The sequence below is a fragment of the Barbus barbus genome (genome assembly GCF_936440315.1).
Source record: "Barbus barbus genome assembly, chromosome: 20".
Classification (NCBI taxonomy): domain Eukaryota; kingdom Metazoa; phylum Chordata; class Actinopteri; order Cypriniformes; family Cyprinidae; genus Barbus; species Barbus barbus.
In genome coordinates, this window is record NC_136748.1 from 19,181,830 (window position 1) to 19,203,240 (window position 21,411).

The 21,411-nt window shown below is 37.9% G+C and overlaps 1 protein-coding gene and 1 long non-coding RNA gene across 7 annotated transcripts in view; one reads left to right on the top strand and one right to left on the bottom strand.

Moving 5' to 3' along the window:
• Nucleotides 1-18,861, top strand: part of wdpcp (WD repeat containing planar cell polarity effector) — a 95,668-nt gene extending 76,807 nt beyond the window's left edge. For all 6 annotated transcript variants that reach the window (XM_079443215.1, XM_079443211.1, XM_079443213.1 and 3 more), the window contains 8 exons: nucleotides 5,320-5,508; nucleotides 5,945-6,068; nucleotides 6,221-6,284; nucleotides 11,524-11,626; nucleotides 14,048-14,150; nucleotides 16,768-16,853; nucleotides 17,571-17,599; nucleotides 17,859-18,861. In XM_079443215.1, coding sequence (XP_079299341.1) covers nucleotides 5,320-5,508; nucleotides 5,945-6,068; nucleotides 6,221-6,284; nucleotides 11,524-11,626; nucleotides 14,048-14,150; nucleotides 16,768-16,853; nucleotides 17,571-17,599; nucleotides 17,859-17,906 — 746 coding nt within the window. In that variant the 3' untranslated portion in view covers nucleotides 17,907-18,861. The remainder of the gene's footprint in view (nucleotides 1-5,319; nucleotides 5,509-5,944; nucleotides 6,069-6,220; nucleotides 6,285-11,523; nucleotides 11,627-14,047; nucleotides 14,151-16,767; nucleotides 16,854-17,570; nucleotides 17,600-17,858) is intronic.
• On the bottom strand, nucleotides 19-20,807 carry LOC306886285. The gene is made up of 3 exons (XR_013785617.1): nucleotides 20,718-20,807; nucleotides 19,832-19,916; nucleotides 19-1,271 (listed from the first exon to the last, which is right to left on the bottom strand). It is a non-coding gene; the product is annotated as an uncharacterized lncRNA (long non-coding RNA).
• Between the last annotated feature and the right edge of the window lie 604 nt (nucleotides 20,808-21,411).

The window sequence follows — 21,411 nt, forward strand, 5'->3', positions numbered from 1 at the left end:
AACATATTACACAGCTCTGATAATGGATATGTAGTTTATTTTCTACAAAGAAAATGCAAAATGTTTCTTAAGAATTTTTTTGTGAAAATTAGTAGCCGTGGCGTAGCAGTCAAAGTGCACATTCTTCAAAACATTAAGCTGTGGTGCTCAAATGAGACAAATTACACATTTGAATCTGGCCCATTACCTGATTCCCCTCTTCTTTGCTACTAAGTGCCCAAAGTAAAAGATTTGATGTCACAATCCTTGCACACTTTGGCAAATCCAGTGATTAGTCCTTCCAGAATCAGAATTAGCTTTATTGCCAGGTATGTTTGCACATACGAGGAATTTGTTTTGGTGACAGTGGCTCCACAGTGCGACAGAATGACAAGAAGTAATCATTGTAGCAACCCACTATCTTGTAAAGGACACGCATAAGGCCAGCCAATCAGATTAAAGCTTGTCCGATCGAGAGAGTGCGTGGTGCTATTGTGTGTTATATACTTCAGAGTGTGAGTGTGCCATCTGAGATTGCGTTCATTTTAGAACTGTAGAAGCACACAGACATTTGAGGGAATGGCAGATGCAGGGGCCAAGTCTTCTGAGGTCACTCGATACCCACCCTTGGGCTGCCACCTCCAGGTGCATTCTGGGATGCATTTCTCCGATAAATCATTTGCAGTGGCTTACGGTCCTTCAGGGCACCAGATAAAGTTTGCCAATCAAAACCTGCCCATGCCTAGAGTTTAATTTTGACTTTGGAAGTGAATGTGACTCCCAGCGACTCAAAGTTTTAAGTGGAGAGCGTCAGCAAGAGAAATAGTTTTCTACGAGAGAGAGAGAGAGGTAGAAAGCGAGGGAGGATGGAAGGGAGATAGAGCGACAGCAGTTCCCTCTCCTCTGATCGCGTGCCAAGGTTTTGATGAAGAAAGCTAACGCACATCCTTCCTGACTGATAATTCGGAGCAGCTATTGAGCAGCGCTTGTTTGGCCATTTGTCTATTTATTTGTTTGTGAATGTGTTCGTTGGGCTTGTCTTGCTCATGTGCCCATATTTATTGACTTATATCTCTAGAACTGCTACATGATGAAGTGAGTGAATCGGACGTGCAGAGGATGAAAGAGTTGGCAGACCTCCAGTCTTTCCAAGGAAGCAGCTCTTTCTTTTTCTTTCTCTCTCCCTCCCTTCGTTTTTTCCTCTCCTTCCTGAGTTATCTCATCTGGGCACACTCTGGGCACAGGAGAGCTGCTGTACGGAGTGGATACGGGGGGCAGCTGGCCGGCACACTCTGAGAAAGTAAAAAAAAATAGAGTGAGGGGGAAACAAGATTAATTTAAAGGAGAGAAAATTGCACAGCATTGCAGTTTGGAGCCCTTTGGTTGCATCACGTAGGGCACCCTGTTTGTTTGGGTTGTGTCAGATTATGCCTGTATATTTATAAAATATTTCAAATAAATTAATTAGTGGGGTCTTGTTTTATACCACTTACCACAATTAAGAACAAAGAAAAACAACTTCAATTAGAGTCAAAATTAGTATTTTCTATCACAATCACTATCACAAATTCTCATAAATGAAGGTCACAACTGTCAAGGTTTTTCACTACACAGATTTGAACTTATTTGTTTAAAAAAACAGTAACAATTGAATTTTGTATTTTATCATTTTTAAGTAACCGTTAAATTTTGTGCTCCAATTAAATTGTTCTCCAAAGTCAAAATAATTTTAATTTTTTAACACAATCAACAATTTATGTAATGAAATTTATGACTTCTTATTAATGAAGGTCACCAAACTGTCCTTTAAAGCTTTTTTAGTGGACAGAACAGTTAAATTAATTACTTTTTATGTTGCTTATTTTTTTATTTAAAAAATTGTAACAATTAAATTTTGTCTGTATTTATGTAAAGATTTTCATATAAATGTGTAAAAAACAGATGTGTGTAAACTAACTGTTAATCTGTGCACTTTTCATCCTCAGCCTTTTCTTTTTCAATTTGGTTTGTCTCTCTGCAGCACATGTCTTCTGTGTCTGTGCTGACGTCTGTCATTTCTCTCCACACTGTTATTAGTCACATTAGTTGCTCTTCAGGGATTTGTGGGAGGCGGCCTGTTAATTTCCCACATGCAGTTTTAATTGGACCCTACCCGACCTCCTTTCCAAATTCATTTACAAAAAAATGGTGGCTGTCGTTTTATTTGCCGCAAAATGGCGCCTCCTTCGGCTCCCAACATCTGCAGGAGATGATTTCTGTCCAAGAGAGGAGTTCAAATTGGTTTAGCAACAGAAAGAGATAACAAACATGGGTCATTTGCTTTACTTTGCTGTGTTATGTGCAGGTTCCTTCATGTGTTAGACTTCAGGAATCATGAATACAGAGGGTCCTGAGGGGTTGTTTTATTGATAGGCAGCATATTTCTCTGTTTGTGTGGTGTTTGTCAATAATATTATAGTGCGCTTGGTTTTCGTGGCTGTGCTAATGGTCTCCTGTTGAGAAGTGAGCAAGGTTAAGCGTAGCTGCGATTTGAGTGTGCTGTTCAGAAGCAGATCCTGTATGGCTGGATTAAGCTCTGTTACATTATTAAAGCTGCCTTTACGGGTGTCAACCGCCTCAGGTGATTACTGCTCATTGTGATCACAGACACTAACGTTCACAGAAAGTTAGCAAGAGAACAGACAGATGAGAGTTGTAAATAGAAAGAAGTGTCTGAGAGGGAAAGAAAAATAACAGGAATTAAAGAAAGAAAGAGAGGGCAGCGGATACAGAAGAGTGTGTGTGTGTGTGTGTGTGTGAAATGCAAGGGAAAGTTTTAGTGGATAAATATATGAAATGCTCTTGACGCACTATGAAATCTGAAACTACTGTAAATTTAGCACTGACCTGAAGATATTAAAGATAATAGCTGATAAAGTAACAACAGTAACAAAAACTACTATGCAGGGCCTATAACAATACAGATTTTTTTAAGTATCATAAATACCTGTTTTTAGAAAAACTTGTGAAAAATTGTCATAACTCTGTGAGAGCAATATTGTCTACTTTTGTGATATATTACTGAATTGACTAGACAACATTATTTTGGTGTCATTTAAGTCACCGCAATTTTAACAATGTTCAAATCAACACATTAATGTATAGTGATAACACAGTACTACTTGTACTTGATAGTAGTATGTAAAAACCATGGTATATATATATGAATATGAATATATATACACTCACTGGCCACTTTATTAGGTACACCTTACTAGTTCCGGGTTGGACCCCCTTTTGCCTTCAGAACTGCCTTAATTCTCCGTGGTATAGATTCAACAAGGTGTTGGAAACATTCCTCAAGAGATTTTGGTCCATATTGACATGATAACATCACGCAGTTGCTGCAGATTTGTCGGCTGCACATCCATGATGCGAATCTCCCATTCCACCACATCCCAAAGGTGCTCTATTAGATTGCGATCTGGTGACTGTGGAGGCCATTTGAGTAAAGTGAACTCATTGTCATGTTCAAGAAACCAGTCTGAGATGATTTGAGCTTTGTGACATGGTGCATTGTCCTGCTGGAAGTAGCTATCAGAAGATGGGTACACTGTAGTCATAAAGGGACGTACATGGTCAGCAACAATACTCAGGTAGGCTGTGGCGTTTAAACGATGCTCAATTGGTACTAAGGGGGCCCAAAGTGTGCCAAGAAAACATCCCCCACACCATTACACCACCACCACCAGCCTGAACCGTTGAGACAAGACAGGATTCTGACCCTACCATCTGAATGTGGCAGCAGAAATCGAGACTCATCATACCAAACGTTTTTCCAATATTCTATTGTCCAATTTTGGTGAGTCTGTGTGAATTGTAGCCTCTGTTTCCAGTTCTTAGCTGACAGGAGCGGCACCCGGTGTGGTCTTCTGCTGCTGTAGCCCATCTGCTTCAGGGTTCGACGTGTTGTGCGTTCAGAGATGGTATTCTTCATACCTTGGTTGTAACGAGTGGTTTTTTGAGTTACTGTTGCCTTTCTATCATCTCTAACCAGTCTGCCCATTCTCCTCTGACATCTACAAGGCATATTCGTCCACACAACTGCCGCTCACTGGATATTTTCTCTTTTTCGGACCATTTTCTGTAAACCCTAGAGATGGTTGTGCTTGAAAATCCCAGTAGATCAGCAGTTTTTGAAATACTCAGACCAGCCCTTCTGGCACCAACAACCGTTCCACGTTCAACGTCACTTAACTCCCCTTTCTTCCCCATTCTGATGCTCGGTTTGAACTTCAGCAAGTCGTCTTCACCACATCTAGATGCCTAAATGCATTGAGCTGCTGCCATGTGATTGGCTGATTAGCAATTTGTGTTACCAAGCAATTGAACAGGTGTACCTAATAAAGTGGCCGGTGAGAGTGTGTGTGTGTGTGTGAGAGTGTGTCGGAAACTTGGGTATCAAAATTATTTCCGAATTTCCCAGTAGTAAATACAACTTGAGAGGCCGTCCAATTTCCGATTAGGAAACTCATATTTACGATAATTCCGATAGCACGTGAAGGCAGCATAACACCTTGCTCTCTAGACAACTGTATTAGTATCAGCTGTTAAAAAAATCCATATCGGTCGACCACTCATTTTTTTGCATTTAGACCAGTTTGAAGAAAACTCATCTGTATGACCCTTTAGTGGTTAAAATAGTGTGTGATTGTCTTTTAGGTAAATGCACATTTGAGAAGCTTTGTATACAGCTGGGGGTTCATCCATTAGCTTAGATGTCCATTCAGCTGCTCATCCCTCTCCGGTTGATTCTCTGCTGTGTATGTCTTTTTTTTTTTTTTTTAAGCATCCGCCATTTTTCTTAAAGGTAATTCAGTAAACTAACTGTCAGCAGTATCCACACCAATGGGTATGTTTAACCTGAATCGACTGCATTTGCTGTGTGTGTCACAGTTCAGTGCTCTCTCTCTCTCTCTCTCTCTCACACACACACACACCTCTCAACAGTGCTACAGAGAAAGAGCACAGACAGAAGATCGATCCAAATGTCAATGGCAATCTTACAGAGCGTCGCCTCTAAAGATCTCCCACCTCATATGATCCAGAGCTTCCACAACCTCTTTCTTGCTTTCTCACGTGAAAATTTCTAATATTATTTTTGTTTATAATATAACAAAAATGGGACAGTAAAGGAAAGGGATTGAGTCAATTACGTCTAGTATTTGATGGAAATACTGTAACTTTTGGACTTTCTAGCAGTATTTGCTTCTTTTAAGTCTGCTTCAGTCATCATATGTCATATGTGTCACTTCATAACCATTCGATTACACCAGTAACATGTATTTATTCTGTGTGCAGGTGTGTTCAATGGCGCTCAGCTAGGCCCAGGTGATCTGATACAGCACCGTTTGCGCTGTGAGGAGATGGATGCAGCACTGGGAATTCTGGGTAATATGGACTGGGCCATGATGGGAGCAGAGTGTTACAGGTCTCTCATCTCCATCACAGATCACCTGCTGAGAAAACCACTGGACCAGCAAACTGAAGGTAAAGACTCCAGACCTGCAGGCTTTGATTTCTGAACAGAGACTAAAACTAAACCTAATTAGCGTCAGGGAAAGTGCAACTTAGAATCAAAAAGGTCTTTACACTTTAAAATAACAGTATTTAAATCTCTTTATGTGCTCTGGTGCTGAGAGCGATAGCTAATTGGACCATGGAGCATAATAAAACAAATATGTATGGTTCTGAATTAAAGTAAAAGTTTGTCACTTTGTGGTTAAGTTTGCCTTACATCATTAACATTCCTAGCTAATGTGTTGAACTAAATGAAGTCACTGTTACCACCTTGAAGTTTCTTTTGAGAAATGCTCTAGTATAATTTGTTTGCAGATTCCACTTTTTGACATTTTGTATCTAATGCAGTGAGAACGGTTTGGAGCCACTGCTTGTACATATTTGATCCTGTTGTGTGTGATTGCAGGTCAGTTGGAAGCTGCGCTGGGGATGTTTTATGCCCCCTGCAGACCCCTCTCAAACACTGTCATACTGGAGTACAGAGACCCCATCAGCCGATACGCCCGCCGATTCTTCCATCACCTGCTCAGGTACACACATAACACACACTCCACATACAGTACACACCACCTCCTGCATCTGATTGATTCCTCTTCAGTTGAAAACAGTAATTAAATAAAAATCAGCAGTCAGTTGGGTGTTCAGAAATGGCTTTGCAATGCTTCTGACTTCTCTCTTCCAGGCACCAGAGGTTTGAAAAAGCCTTCTTGCTGGCTGTAGATATCGGTGCGAGAGATCTGTTTATGGTGAGCACACACTTTCAGACATGCACAAACAATGGCAACAAAACAATGCATCAAATATCTCAATCTAGTTGATTTTTCAATAACTTAACACATTCGCATATTGACGGTTCTCTGATGTCAGTTAATGGTCACATGAAATGCAGGTAAATACATTGTTTTATATTCTGCCTTTTAGTAAGTGTTTTATTTTAAGTTTTATTTTATTTTTTACATTTTACATAATTATTTAATTATTAGATTTTTATCAACTCTCAAACTCTCTACAGTTCCACTTTAGAATCCTCCAGGAGTTCACAAACCCCAGATTGGGGTTACCATCAAAGTATGGGATCAGTAATATTTTATTTTAAAGAAATAATTTTTAAATTAAGCTACAGTAAAGACATTTATAATGTTACAAACATTATATTTCAAATAAATGTTGAATGTTTTATTCCTCAAATAACCCTAAAGCAAATGTATCAGAAATATTGAGCAGCACAACTGTTTTAAACATTGATAAAAATAAGATTGGTATTTGAGCACCAAATCAACATATCAGAATGATTTCTGGATCATGTAACACTGAAGACGTGAGTAATGGCAGCTGAAAAATTCAGCTTTGCCATCTCATGAATAAATTACTTTAAAAATAATATATTGAAATTGAAAACTGTAAAAATATTTCAGAGTATTTCAAATTAAATAAGTAAAAAAATGTTTTACTGTTTTTGATCAAATAAATGCATCCTTGGTTAAACCTATTTCAAAAACATTATAAAACTCTTACTGTCCCAAACTTTTGAATAGTAATGTACATTTTGTACATATGAAAATATAAAAAAATGCAGGCAGAAAGCACGTTTTAACTTAGTCTTTATAAGTTAGCATTTATGGATTTGAGATAGCTTTTTATGTATTTGAAAATAAATTGATTTGTGATCATTAAAAAGATTCATTAATTTAATATTGTGACAAGGTATATATTAAAAATGTTTTAAAATGACTAAATTGAACTTAAAAATGCGTTGCCATTGTCTATGACAATAGTTTAGTTATGGGTTACACTTGCAGAGACCTTTGAGTTGGCTCTGTTTTGGACTGAGAGGCTCTGGGCAGGTGCAGCTCGGCGTTTGAGGCCCCTGGCCACTGTCACGTCCCCTCTCTCCTATACCATAACAAGAATCCCGAGACTCCAGAGAGCAATAGTTGCTAAGAGAAAGAGGGAGGGGGTACGGAAGAAAAAGAGCGAGGGAGTCTGTCTTTCACAGCTCTCGTGGCCAGTACACTATCTTTTCTCTCCCTCTCCTTTCTCACTCCTTTAAATGGTCTTGTGTGTGTGACCCCTTTTCTAGGCCTCCTCTCTCCATGCCCGAGTGACACCTTCCCTATTAGCGTTCACACCGGCCGCTGTCTCTCTCTTTCTCAATGTGCTTTTTTCATGCAGTACCTCTCTCCCTTCTTCTTTCACGCCGATCGCACTCGTTCCAATTCATTCCCCACTAAGTGCTGCTGCTGAGGGCCCCAATTGAAAAGGTGGAGCTCGAGCCACACAAGCCTGAAAGGGCAGAGAAGAGAGGGAGGGAGGGAGAGAGAAGGGCAAAGGAAACCTGTATCTGTTATTCTTGGGACATGCAGTGGGAAAACGCAAAAGAGAAAGGATGAGAGAGACGAAAGTGGCAAATTATGAATGGCCCATGAATATCAGTCCTTGTGAATCAACAAAGAACAGAGAGAGAGCAAGCTAAAGGCAGAGAAACTGAGAGAGAAGGAGCTAAAGGCAGTGCCGTTTCACCCCGTGGTTTTGGCTCTTGGCTAATTAGCCACAGAAGTTAAATTAAACCACCCACAGGAGAGAGGGAGAGAAAGAAAGCAAGAGAAAGGCAGAGAACGAGCGGGGGTCCTTGCTCCATCTGATCCGGTCCCCTCCGTGTCACAAAGGTCAGCTGAAACAAAACGGACGGAGCCCCACGTAAGAGCCCCCAGTATGAGCCGGGCTCGAGTCTCCATTGTCTCCGAACCAACAATGGAGCACCGAAAGAATTTCTCTTTCTTTTCTTTTGTAAGGAGCCTTTTGTGAAGTGAAGCACTTTGGTGTTGGAAGAAATTGGAGGGGTCGGAGTCACCCAAAGGGGTAGCGAGGAAGGGAGAGGGAGGGCAGGATTGCCCCTCCACTCGTTCACTGGAGTGTTTTGCATAATTGTAACATTCTATACTTGTAATTATCCTCTGATGTGAACCCTGATAGCATCTGCGCTAATTCGTTTAGCCGTATTTCGCTGACTTTTCTCGTTCCTGTACTTTTTTTTTTGATCTGCCGATTAATTAATTAGATCATAATTGTGATCATATGCTTGCTTTGCTGGTTAATGGGGCGTGTGTTTTCTGGAAACGGAGGGGGCCAGTGTTAATATCAACGATTAGACGTGATGTGCGGCACTGAGCTGATATTGGCTGGTTTCTGTGTTGAGATGGATAATGAACTCTGTAAGACCCTCTCGTGTATCTGATAAACACCTTCCTCAAACACTCACGTGGATTACAGGTGTGATCCTCCAGAATTGTTTTTTCGCATGAGTGTGAGCGTAAATGCGCAATTGTGCATGTAATGGTTCTCTCTCTTGCTCTGCTCCACTGGTCCATGTTAATTTTAAACTCTTTTTCTGACGTCGAGCGAATATCAAGCATCATCGCTGGACCAGCTGTTTATCCTGTCTCCATATGCCTCTCCAGTCAAAAATAACACTAAAAGGCCTTTTATCTGCGTTTGAGCTCTTAAAGCTCTTAAATAAATAAGATTAGACCAGATCCTGTATCCTGTGTAAGCTGTGGTGAATAAGAGGTATAATATGTGATTTATGTACAGAATCATTGTCATCCCTCTTAGACGTCTGGATTCAATCGGTTTTTCTCTGTCTCTCTGTTTCTTGGCCTTCCTCTTTTTTCAATCTGTCTGTCTTTCTGGCTCAGAAAGCATTATGTTCTGCTAAGCTAAAATAGAGGTCTTCAGATTCAGATGCAATGCTAATATCCAGTGTTTGCCACTCTTTCATTTACCTTCTCGATCTCTATTGTTGCATCTGATTTTTCCTCTTATACATGCGGCTATAGAAATGTAGAGGTTCTTAAAATACACAGCCGCTCTTATGAACTGGTTCTTTTTAATGAGTCATGATTCATGAAATAGTCTCAAATATCTATGGTGGTTTGAGATTTGAATCAGATTCACTGAATCGTTTAGAGTTGCTACTGAGTTTGCAGTTGACTCTGTAAATCAGGAATACATTTTCAGTTATGTCCAATTCAAACTGGGCAGAGAATAATTACTTGTAATTAAATATACATATTCACAACAGAGTTTTGTTGGAATAAGTGGTATTCTATAAAACACGACAAAATATTGGACATTGTTTAACATAAAGAGCTGAGTTTGTAATTTTTAATTGATTGGAAGATTAATTTTGTTTGGGAATAAAACTGTGAGGTTTAATCCTAAACTCAGTATTTGACTTTTTTTTTTAAAGAGGTAAAATATTATACCATCATAATTGAGTGATTCTGTATTTCCTCAAGTAAAAGTTAATTTGGCTCCTAAATGTTAATTTAGACTTTTTTTAATGTCTGGTAGCCTGTGATTGTTTTGTTTAAAAAGAAGAATCATTGTTTGAATCGTGAGGTTATTGGCTCTCTTCCCTGAGCCTGTGAAGAGCTAAATCAAGTCCTGTTTGATGTTAGTAAGTCACTCTTATCCCCCTCCCCTCATTTGATCAGACTTGCAGAGTCCAGTTGACAATACAGGCATTAGTGCTCTGCAGGTCTGACTGTGCTGCATTCACCCTCCCTTCATCTCGCTGCAGCTCTGACTGATGTCCCTGAAGCGGAAGGATGGGTTTAGCGTTTAAACGGACAGAAAGAGAGGATCTTATTAGTTCGAAGTCAGCACTGAGCTCTTCTCCCAACTTTCACTTTAATTTGCCCATGAACGGGCCCCTTCAAGATGGTCAAATGTAGCCTGTCAATTACATTATTATAAGTTCTTCCACCGTGTCTGAACATCTGAGGATAAAGATATACATAAAGATATTCGGTTCACTGAGAAAGTTTTGTACCACATGGTACAACATACATACTACATCGGATTTGTTTCACAATAGCTCTGCCTCTTAAATTTGATTTAGATGAGTGATATTTGAATAAGTGAAATTAATGGTATACATGAAAATTTGACCAAATGTGAATTATCTCAAGTTTTCAGGTGTACCAAAATTAATTTACTTAAGTCTTTGAAAAAATAAAATAACATATTACATTTCTGGTAACTGATTGATGAGCTATTACTAGGCAGTAATAGTTTGGTATTTTGGTTATTAATTCATGCAATTATTTGCCAGTATATTTTAACACATTTGCTGTTGCTTAATTTTGTGAATGCAGAAAGCCTTTCTATAATGAATTTACCACTGTGTAGGTAGGCCTCTCTTTAGTTTATTCTGGAATTAACTACTTGTTAAAACTATTTTATGATTTTTTTTATTTAAAAAAGACTTTTAGCTTAATACCCCAAAGATTTCTGTCAGTAAAGCACGTCTAGTGTCATTGTTCGCACATAGATGTTCTCTGAGCAGTCGAATGTGCTTTATCTCTGTTGTACTTCTAAATCCGGCATCCATTTTGGTGGGACTAATGGTGTGACATTTAAAAACATGTTTGTGGGTTAATGGAGGTCTCCTGACTGCATGAGGCTCTATAATAGATATATTATAGTCTATTCTCTGGGATGAGAGGGCTCATATTTAAGAGAAAGAAAGAGCAAGAGCGAGTGTGTGGATGCGTCACACACCCACCTGCTCGTAATGACAATAGTTTAAACTCTATTCCGACATGAAGAGCATCGCTCCTGCTTTTTAAAAGATGACACATGCTTTTCCCCACATCTTTGTGCTTTTTGAAACCAGTATGATTGCTTCCGGTCAGAGTTCAGGGAGAAAGAGAAAAGGAGGGAGGACAACATAAAGGCGACTGAACAAATGAGCAAGACTGATTTTTGAAAGTTTGATACTTTTATCTGTTTTTTTTCCCCTCTGAAACTTCAAACAGGTTATTTAATCTATTCTCTCTCTTTTTCTCCTGCAGCCTCTCTTTTCGCTCCTTCTCTCTCTTTGAGCAGAGTGCAAAAATGAAAAAGGGAAAAAACTGAAGTATTGTCATGTGAGCTGAGATTAATTTTAGATTGCTCTGCTGTTCTGCTTTACCTTCAAAGGACCTCCATTACGTGGCAGTAGATAAGGGTGAGGTGGTGTTAGCCGCTGTAGCCAAGAAGAAGGCTAATGAAATAGACGCAGAGGCACAAACATCGGCACCAGGTGAGAGAATTATTCACATAATGTTAGTAACAATAAAAATGCTCCAAAATCTCCTATTGATGTGTGATGATTAGTGTTTACAAGTGCAAAATGATCACTCATAAACTCTCATTATCTGCATGTTTTCATTTGCTCTATTAGAAAAAGAAAAAGAAATGCTACAAGGTAAAATCACCCTGGTCACCAGATGGAATTGCAACAGTATTGACTGTTTTCAAACAGGTTTTCCTGGCCACATCCCCTTCGACTTCCATTGTATAGACGAACATATTAAGCTATGATAGGTACAATTATTTTGACACAGAAAAATTGCTTATTTCAGCTTTAAAATTGTAAATTTTTTCCCATCTACAGTCGATGCATGTAGCGTGTCGCAGCAGAATTTACTCTAGTTCTGAAAAGCACATACACTGTACATTTCATTTAGACTTTCATGACATGACGTAAGGCGCATGTGACTCTGGTGATGACACCACTGGGAAATTAAGAAAAGTCATTAGGTTTCGTCATTTTTAATCTCTTATGTAATTATATTTGACTATTTGAAGGTTTTTTTTGGAGTGCTCTGTGCAGATATAGAGAGAGTTTGATTCATTCACGTTGTTAATTGGCTGAATAGGACGGGTTTAATGTCCATTGACCTCAGTTCTGATATTCTGTTTCCTGCTGACCTGATGCTGTTCATCAGCGATGTTCAACAAACATTTCCTCGGCCAGCAGCATGGGCATACATTCAAATGAAAGAGAGCAGTAGAAAGAAAGGAAAAATGAGAGGGGGATGAGGGACGGACAGAAGTAGTTCGGCTAACAGGTGTACAGATGAGATGAGGGAGGTGTTTAGCTTCTAATAAGGGGGTGAAAACTTGAGGGTGTGTGTGTGTGTTTCCCACCCTGTCTGCCCATAAGCCTCTTAATTATGTCCTTGATGATTTCCCTGCTCTCTCACCCCAAGCAGACCTTAGCCTTGGAAGGAAGTGCTTAAGAGTGCGCATGTGAAAGGAACAGATGGGCAAAATAGTCTGTTTGGGGGTATTTTACCGCTGTTAATAGTTAAAATGTTGCAATTATAAGTCATTGCCTGAGATTTTCTTTTATAGTGCAAGAGACCCCTTTTCTCTCTTTTTCTTTTCTGTCAACTCTGTGTACATTTTCGGGTCAATAGCTGCTTTGAGGTGCTGATATTGTGTGTTTGTGTGCAGGGATTATTGTGGAATAGAGGAATATTTAGAGGAAATTCTGTAGGGCAGTGTGGGGGATCATAAATAAGGAATGAGCGCGGTAGGATTCGCCATTGTTCTGTGCATTAAATAGACAAGGTGTCTTGTTTACATTTGGCCAGCCTGAAGCGAATGTCTCGCACTGTCAGCCAACCATGACTCTAAAGGATGCACACACACCCCAGAAATTCAAAAGTGACTTAATATTCACACATTATATGGCCATTATCATGAATAAAACAAAGCTCAAAGTGTAAAACAGATTTAAGGGTATTGATCTGCTGTAGCTGCTTCTGGATGAGAATTAACTGACAGTTTAGCAGCGTTGTCCATGTAGTCCCTTAAACCAATATAATAAATGTCATCAAGTTAATTACATAATACACTGATGAAATAATTAATGGTAAATAATTTTTACGAAAATTGGATTTTCAAAAAAAAAAAAAAATCATAAGCCTCTCACAGGCCTAGAATCAGTGTGCACTATTTTAGTATCTAAAAATAGTGTGTGTGTGTGTATAATATTATATATTAATATACTTGCATTTTATAAAAAATCAAAAACTATTATTTTAAAACAGCTCTATCACTCCAAAGGTCTGGGAGCATGATTAAAGTAAATTAATATAATTGCTGATTTTTTTATAATTTTTCTAAAACTATTTATACTCAATGAATGAATTAATTGAATCAATTGAATTGAATCATTCAAAATTTTTAAAAAGTATTTCCCCTCCATTTTTCTGGATCTCCCTGTATAGACTTTACAATATGTAGTTTCTCTCTCTGTCTGTCTCTCTTTCCATCCTTCCACTTTTGCTTTGTTGTCACAGAAGAGGATCAGTGTTCCCCGTCTCATTGAGGAGTGTGTTGATTTGGTGAGAGAGTCAATTGTAAAGGTGGACTCTGAGAAGAGCATATGAGAGGGATCATCTTATAGCTCACGAGACGCAGACGCACACACTGCTGTGCTGTAGGGTGTTCCCTGAGATCAAGTCTCACTTAGGGTCTCTTGTTATGTGTAGCCTTCACTGTCTCTGTCTGGGAGAGTCGTGTATAAGATGCCCATGTATTACACAATATGTCATGTTCTGTCTCTCGCTCTCTCTCTCTGCCTCATACAGAAGAGCTTCTACATTTCAAAGATTCTACATGTTAAACTGTTTCCCTCGGGGCATGGTGGGATTTTGTGTGTGATTTTCAGATGAGTGTCAGTCAGCGAACAAAGGGCAGAGTGGAGTCAAACTACCATCAACCACCAGCGAGAGGCATGTTCTCGACCCCAAACAATGGAGCACTGCATCAAGGTGTGTGTGTTTTTTAAATTCATTATTCATATGGTCACACTTTTATTTTAAGGTCCAGTTCTTGCCATTAACAAACCATTAACTATGACTTTTGCCTGAATAAACTCCTAATTTGCTGCTTATTAATAGTTAGTAAGGTAGTTGTTAAGGGTATTGGGTACGATTCAGGATACAGAATATGGTCATGCAGAATATGTGCTTTAAACAGTCAGTATGTTAATAATATTTCTAATAAGCAACTAGTTGATACTGAGAAATGGTCCCGATATTGAAGTGTTACCGATAAAATTGTTAGCCGATACATTATAAATGCCAAAACTGGTCTGTCTTGCAGTATGGATAGTTCACCCAAAAATTAAAATTTAGCCATTATTTACCTTTATATCTTTGCCAACCATATGTTGTTATTTTTTCTGTGGAACACAGAAGTAGATGTTTTTGGAGAATCTTCATGTATCTTGATAAAAGTGATAGGCTGATTGTGATTGGCTGAGCTGTGTTCAAGGCAACTGTGAAGTACTCTATAAAAAACACACCTGTGATCTCACTTCATCAGTATCACTGCTGCTTTATGTCTGTGTGTTGCTGTCTGTGTTTGGCAGTTATTCTTCTGGACATTACTGAGGAATAAATTCTTGTTATCAATTATTAGTAAACCATGGCTAATTAATTGAGTTTTACAGTTTTATCTTTACCAAATTCTGTTTTCCTTTATTTTCTGGATTCCATTTTAATGGTTCCATTTAAATTTTAATAATCAAAAACATCTCCAATTAATTGATTTTATATATATATATATTTATTTATTTATTTATTTTTATTTTTTTATTTTTTCAGAAATACTGCACATTTACATTTTTCACCTAAATAAATTGTGGTAAATAATATGTCTGGTAAATACTCCTTTAAAAAGTGATTGTAATTTTATTATTAGTAGACTAGAACACGTGGATATGTTGTCATATAAAATGCACTATAATACTGAACTTTGATTTCAGTGATTTGGACTATGAGATGGACACTTGCTTCTTGCACTCTATGTTGCACTTTACTTTTGCTTTAAAAAATTATTTCATAGAAATTTGGATTTCATTTGATTTAAGTAATTTTTTTTGTGTGTGTGGGAAATTAATCGTTTACATTAATCGATAAATTAGTCGCTAGATTAATCGAAATAAAAATAGTCGTTAGTGGCAGCCCTTGGCTTCAGAAGACTTGGAATATAGTGTGTACGTTTTGTGAAATAATATTATGGTACTTTTTTGGCCATTTTGGAGATTGACAGATGTGGTAACTGTCATTATATGGAAAATAACTTTGTGAAGATTCTTAGAAGCATACCGCTTTGAGGGATGTAAATTCTTGGGTGAACTATACTTTTAAACTCATGTCAGACATATAGTACATAAGTGGGATATTTTGAGAAAACACCCATACTCACTCTTCTAGTATGTGTAGTTCAAGTTTGGCCTGGAGCCTCACAATGAGTGTGTATAGTGAGTGAGTGAGTGAGTGAGTGTGTGTGTGTGTTACATGAGGGTTGTCCTATTGTCTTATCCTCTCTCTCTGCTTCCATTGCTGTTGAATGAGGGACCATCTTGTATCTTGAATCTTGAGAGCGGAAAGCCTCTTCTCATTTTTCCCTTTTTGGATTTAAAAAAAAATAATAATTCTATTTAACCAGACTAATCTGGTCTCCGATGAAGTTTTATTGTTTCTTATGCCGAGCCAATAAGGCTTAGAGACACTGATTCAAGCTTCATGCCTGTGTTGTGCTGGCAAAGAAAAAAAAGATCGGGAGAGTGAGCGAGAGGAGGAATATAATGACTTGGTGGCATCACCGTCGGTTGTACTAAATCCAGCCCTGCGCAGGGAGAGAGGCAAAGATGCGCATATCTGGAAAACATCCCGACACACATCTGTTGACGTATCCTTTCATTCTCTCTCGCACACACACACTCGGCGCAATCAGAAAGACGCGCCCCAGCTCTTGGACTCGTGACACTTTTTGCATCCGAGTGCATCTGTACATGTGTAGCGATGTGTATGTGTTTGTACGCTTGTTTGTATGGTGTGGGTTGCGCCCCGTAGGCCTCTATTTCTCCTCCTCCCTCGATTCCTTGTAAGCGCCGTGCATCACTAAAGGAAATAGAAAAAGCACAGAAATTGGACCCCGTCTCCATCGCCAGTTGCCACAATACAACTGATAACATTCACACGGTCTTACACGCTTGCTGGATTTGACGGCATGCCGTACGGTGGCAGCGTGTTTTTTGGAATACCCATGAATCCCTGGGAAAGGCCTGACTCCCACACGTAGCTTCTCCCTGTTGAGTGTTGGACCTGATGTGTGTGTGTGTGTGGGAAAGAGATCCAGATCCGTCTGCTGTGAATGCTAGTACACATTGATATTAGTGTGAACAGGATAGAAACGCTGGATCCTGTGAAGCATTCATCTTTCTGAATGCAGACGACCAGAATATTTCCATTATGCATAGACAGTTAGCAGTGCACATATAAAACTGCTCTTGAGTCTGACCGTATGGGGTTAGAGAGATTTCTTTAGTCAGTCATATATGAAAAACATGATTCCAGTCTCTCTTTTTTTCTGCAATAGGGCCGGAGAAACATCAACCTCCAAGGCTACAGACGAGTTCTCGAACGCCCTGACAAGTCATTGCACCTGGCCTTGGAAACACACAGGTGTGTTCTTTTGAATACAAGTCTATTTGAGTAAATACAGTTCTCAAAGTAGATATAAAAGTAACAGAGTTGAATGACTACATTGTTCTCAGTATTCGGATCAAGGCGTACAGCTTGTTTTTCATGTTGAGCTTTATGGTTATAATTTATATTGTCTGTGTGTTTTACACAGAGTTATACCGCCATAGATAATTCCCTCATTAATGCCCTGAGAGTGATGTCTTCCCTTCTGTTTTGCCCTCTCAAAAATAGGTTCAAGTTGACTGCTTTTTTTTCTGCTTGTATTGTACTTAGCTAATCATCCTAAAACATGAATGTTTTATTCTTTTCTGTCCACAGAATGATTAAACTTTTTCCCATACATATTTATTGGACAGACTGTAGGCTATTACAGACATTTACATCAGAATTTTAATACATGCATAATCCTGAATGCTAATGGCACAGTCATAATTTACCATGGAGAAACCCTCCTCCAGTTGAGCTGCAGAAGATGCTTGAACTCAACACTTCCACCCACTCGTACATACAGTACATTTACGGCAGATTACTGAGTGAATGGTGCTCATCTGATCACCTGATTCAGGTGTTGTTGCAGAAAGGTGGCGCTGTGACGCGCAAACAGATGGGTTGAAGTAGACCTTAAAACATTTTAGGACACTTTAATGTGATTTTCACCTGTTAAGTAAGTTTTGCTTAATGTTTTTCTCTCTTCAGAAATCAACCTTGTTGACTGGAACACCCAGGTAATGATTTACATTTCTATAGTAATATGGTGTAAACTTGTTTTGTATGAGCAACATTTACTGTCCTGTAATTGATGCATGTAGACACATCAGTTCTACCAGGTGTTGTATCTAAAATTGAGCAGAATATTTCTATTATTATTATATATGAATATTCTTTAGTCATTTTACCTTCTAAATTATTTTATTATTGTATTACATTTTTAATTAAATGTATTTCTATTACTTGTAATAATGATATTTATATTTTGTGACTTAGGTGCCTGAGGAGGGGAAACTGAAAGTTATTCATTTTGGTTTAGTGTAAATAGACATTTTTTTTGTACATTTGAATAGTACTTTAACGATATTTTTTTTTTTTTTTTACTAAAAGTACCAGTGTAACAGATTAAATGTGCTTAAACTGCAAAAACTACTTTTAAATAAAACCCATTTTTGTTATTTTTTTTATTCTGTTTTGATTACTTTTTAGCTTGATGCACAGTGTTTGTTAAAGGATTTCTTGTCACATAATTTGTCACACTCTATCTTGGAAAAGGGGTCGTAAAATCCTGTTTATGGCCAGTACTGCACAGTCTTGAGTAAAAAAAAAATGTTCTAACCTACTTTTCCACGGCTCTCTCTGTTACATATATTCCCTAACCATTCTAGCTCATGCCAGTCACTATCACACTATCAGAATGGTTGTTTGAGAGTCTTTTTTATTTTTTATTTTAGTAACACTTCACTTTCTTTGAGAATGGTGGCACAGAGGCCACACTACTATCCCTGTCCTTGATCACAGGATCAGTGGTGCGGCTTGTGGGCTGGGTTTAATTCTCCACCTGTTTGGTGTATGAGATTACATGCAGAAGAAATGCAGAGGGATACGCAGCGCGTGTCTCTAAAGAGGAGGCTGCCGTTTTCCCCACACAGTGGCCGTGTCAGAACTGTCTCCGGCCTGCTCTCCGAACTTAATCTGACAGCACCCAGCCATCCATAATCCCTCACTGTATCGTAATCTATTTACTCTGCATTCTAAGAGGATTTTCTTTTTTTTTTAAGTATATATACAAGATATATAAATATGAATTGATGCTGGAAATGGAGGAAGGGTCAGGAGAGGAAGCTTTTGTGTTGTCACCTCTGTTTTTATGTCTGTCTATTGCCTATTCTTTGCAGGTTTTAAGGAAAGATCTGTCGTCACTGTATCATGTTAAAGCATATTTTAAACATTGCTTTACATGTAATTGTCCATTTTAATAAATGTTGTATACTCCGTAAAAACAAAGATTCTTTATTGACCTCCTTTAACATCTATATATGGGTTATTTATTGGGAAACAGGTTCTTTAGATTATTAAAATGTTCTTCACACTAAGAAAAAAAAAATGGTTCTTTTAAGAACTGTTTACTTAGAACAATTTTGGGTTCCTCAAAGAACCTTTATGGCATCACTGTGAAATTCCCCTTTATTTTTAGGAGTGAATGCGTTATATTTAGTGTCTGTGCATTTGATTTGTGCATCAATTATAATAATCGATCAGACAACTCACCATTATTAATGTGTTAATCTGATTATCTAGCAGTTTTCAAGAGGCATCTGTCTTATTTGAATTATAGTCATATTGTTTTTTAATTAGTCTGGCCTCCAGTCACTGATTGTGTGCCAGGAACCATTTTCAACAGCTCAGACTAAAGCTTAGAAACTTATAATCACACAGGATTATTGAAGAGATCACAGTTTTTCTGTGAATGACAACCTTGTAATCCTGTGTTGAGTCAAAGAAAGAAAATGTTTTGGATCAAACAGTCTTTTTGGCAAAAATGCTGAGATTTGATTGGCACATAATTGGGTTTGATAGATGATCTTTTTTCATAACATCCAGAAGCATTGTTAACTTTTCATGAGTTATGATAAGAGAGCTTAGATGATCTGATCATGTTTGTGTATTTTGCAGTTTATGAGGTTATTGAGTTTATGCTGCTTCTATTCTCTTTTAATATATTTAAAAAAAAATAAACTTTTAACCGAAGGTAGTGCATACGTTTTACTTCTGCTGTGGCAAGTAAAAGTTTAGTGTTCATGACTCTAGTGCTCTTCACAGTTGATCAGAGATCTTGACATCTAATTTAAGTAGCTGTCATATTCCACCACATAGCCTACTGATCAAATCTGTACAGCTATCCACTGTTAGTGTTCATTTCCTGGCTGGTTATGTAAGCAGAGGGTGAACTGGTTTTGAGTACTCACTGGCTGTCGGATCAGCAGCTCAGGGGCCTCCGGGTTCATCCGAGCGCCATCTTTCAGACGGTGAGGTGATGTCACAGTCTGGTCACTTGATATGAGAAAAATGAACTCGACAAACTGTTTTTTGCTCAATTAAGAGTGAATTAACTGCTCCCATTTTAATTTCTGCTATTAAGATCAATTATGTCACCACACAGAACATTCCAGTGGTAAAATAGCAGGTAGGCTATACATTAACAGAGATCCTGTTCCTGCCTCTGTCACAGTAAAACTTTGTGTTTATGGTTGTTTCTTTCATATAAAGAAAGTCTTTCAATGTCACAGTTTTCCATTTTATTTTCATTTCTTTCTTTTTTTATTGACTCTAAAAATGTCAAGTTAAACCAAGTATTTACGTTGCATCTTAATTTTTGGGAGTGAATAAGATCTTTTAAAACGTTTTCAAACCTTTTTCAAGGTAACTTTTGCTCAAATATCATGTCATATTTTTTCTGCAATAAATATCAAAACGTTTAGGCTACTTAATAGCCTAGGCTATTACTCCACTTGAACCGAGCAAAACGCGCCTTTCACATAAAAGGCCAAAATACTTAAAAATAACAATAATTACTTGTAAATTTCTTCACTGTTTATTTTATTTAAAAAATAAGTTCTTTTTTAAATAATTTTAGTCTTTAAATAAACATTTATGGTTTTAGACCCCACAAAAAAAATAAAAACAATAATAAAATAATGAAATGCAAACATTTATCATAGAAGAGCTGTGACTGTATGATTTTTTTTTACGAATTAATAATTTCGCTAATACAACAAACCCAAATAAATCGTTACGTTGACCCAAATAACTTGTAAGGTTGTAGTTTAATAGGGGCTTTAGTCTGTAGCCTACCTGCATATGGTCAGCTACTGAGTTGAAGATAAAGCTGTATATGAGCTCAGCATGTGTCCATCCTGACAACCATAATGCCGTCTGTCATCTGTTCCTAAGACCTCAGCGTCAATACTGTAGGAATAAATCCCTCTGGTGGTTTTCCCACCCTCAGCGTTTCTGTAATTCACAGAGGCCTGGAGTCAGCATCTCACCATCTCAGCAAACCCTTCGCTCATCACACTTCCGTTTTCCCATTAATGGTTTTGGTCCGTAATCTCTTTTACAGTTTTCACATGTAATAATATGGTGCCAATTGTGGACGAGCCGTCCCACTCGGGTGACATTTGGACATATGAGCATATCAGCAAGGCATGGATTGCTCGTACAGCAGTAATGAACTGAGAAAATTCTGCGTTTGGAGAACAGTCCATCAAAAAAAAAAAAAAAAAAAAAAAAAAAACTTGACTGAGGGAAGTTATAGCTTCTCAAGCTTTTTGGTGTAATCGCTTTCTTTTTAAATCATTTTATTAGTTTAGTTTGAATCATTTAACACTGTTTTTATTTTATTAATAGGGCCAAACAAATAGCCTTAATAAATAAATAGCCTAAGTGAATAGTAATAATAATAATAATAATAGTTAAAAAAGGTCAATCTAAAACTAACGTAAAGCTTTCTCATAGCCTAAATTGTATTTAAGTTGTGGCCTGTAAC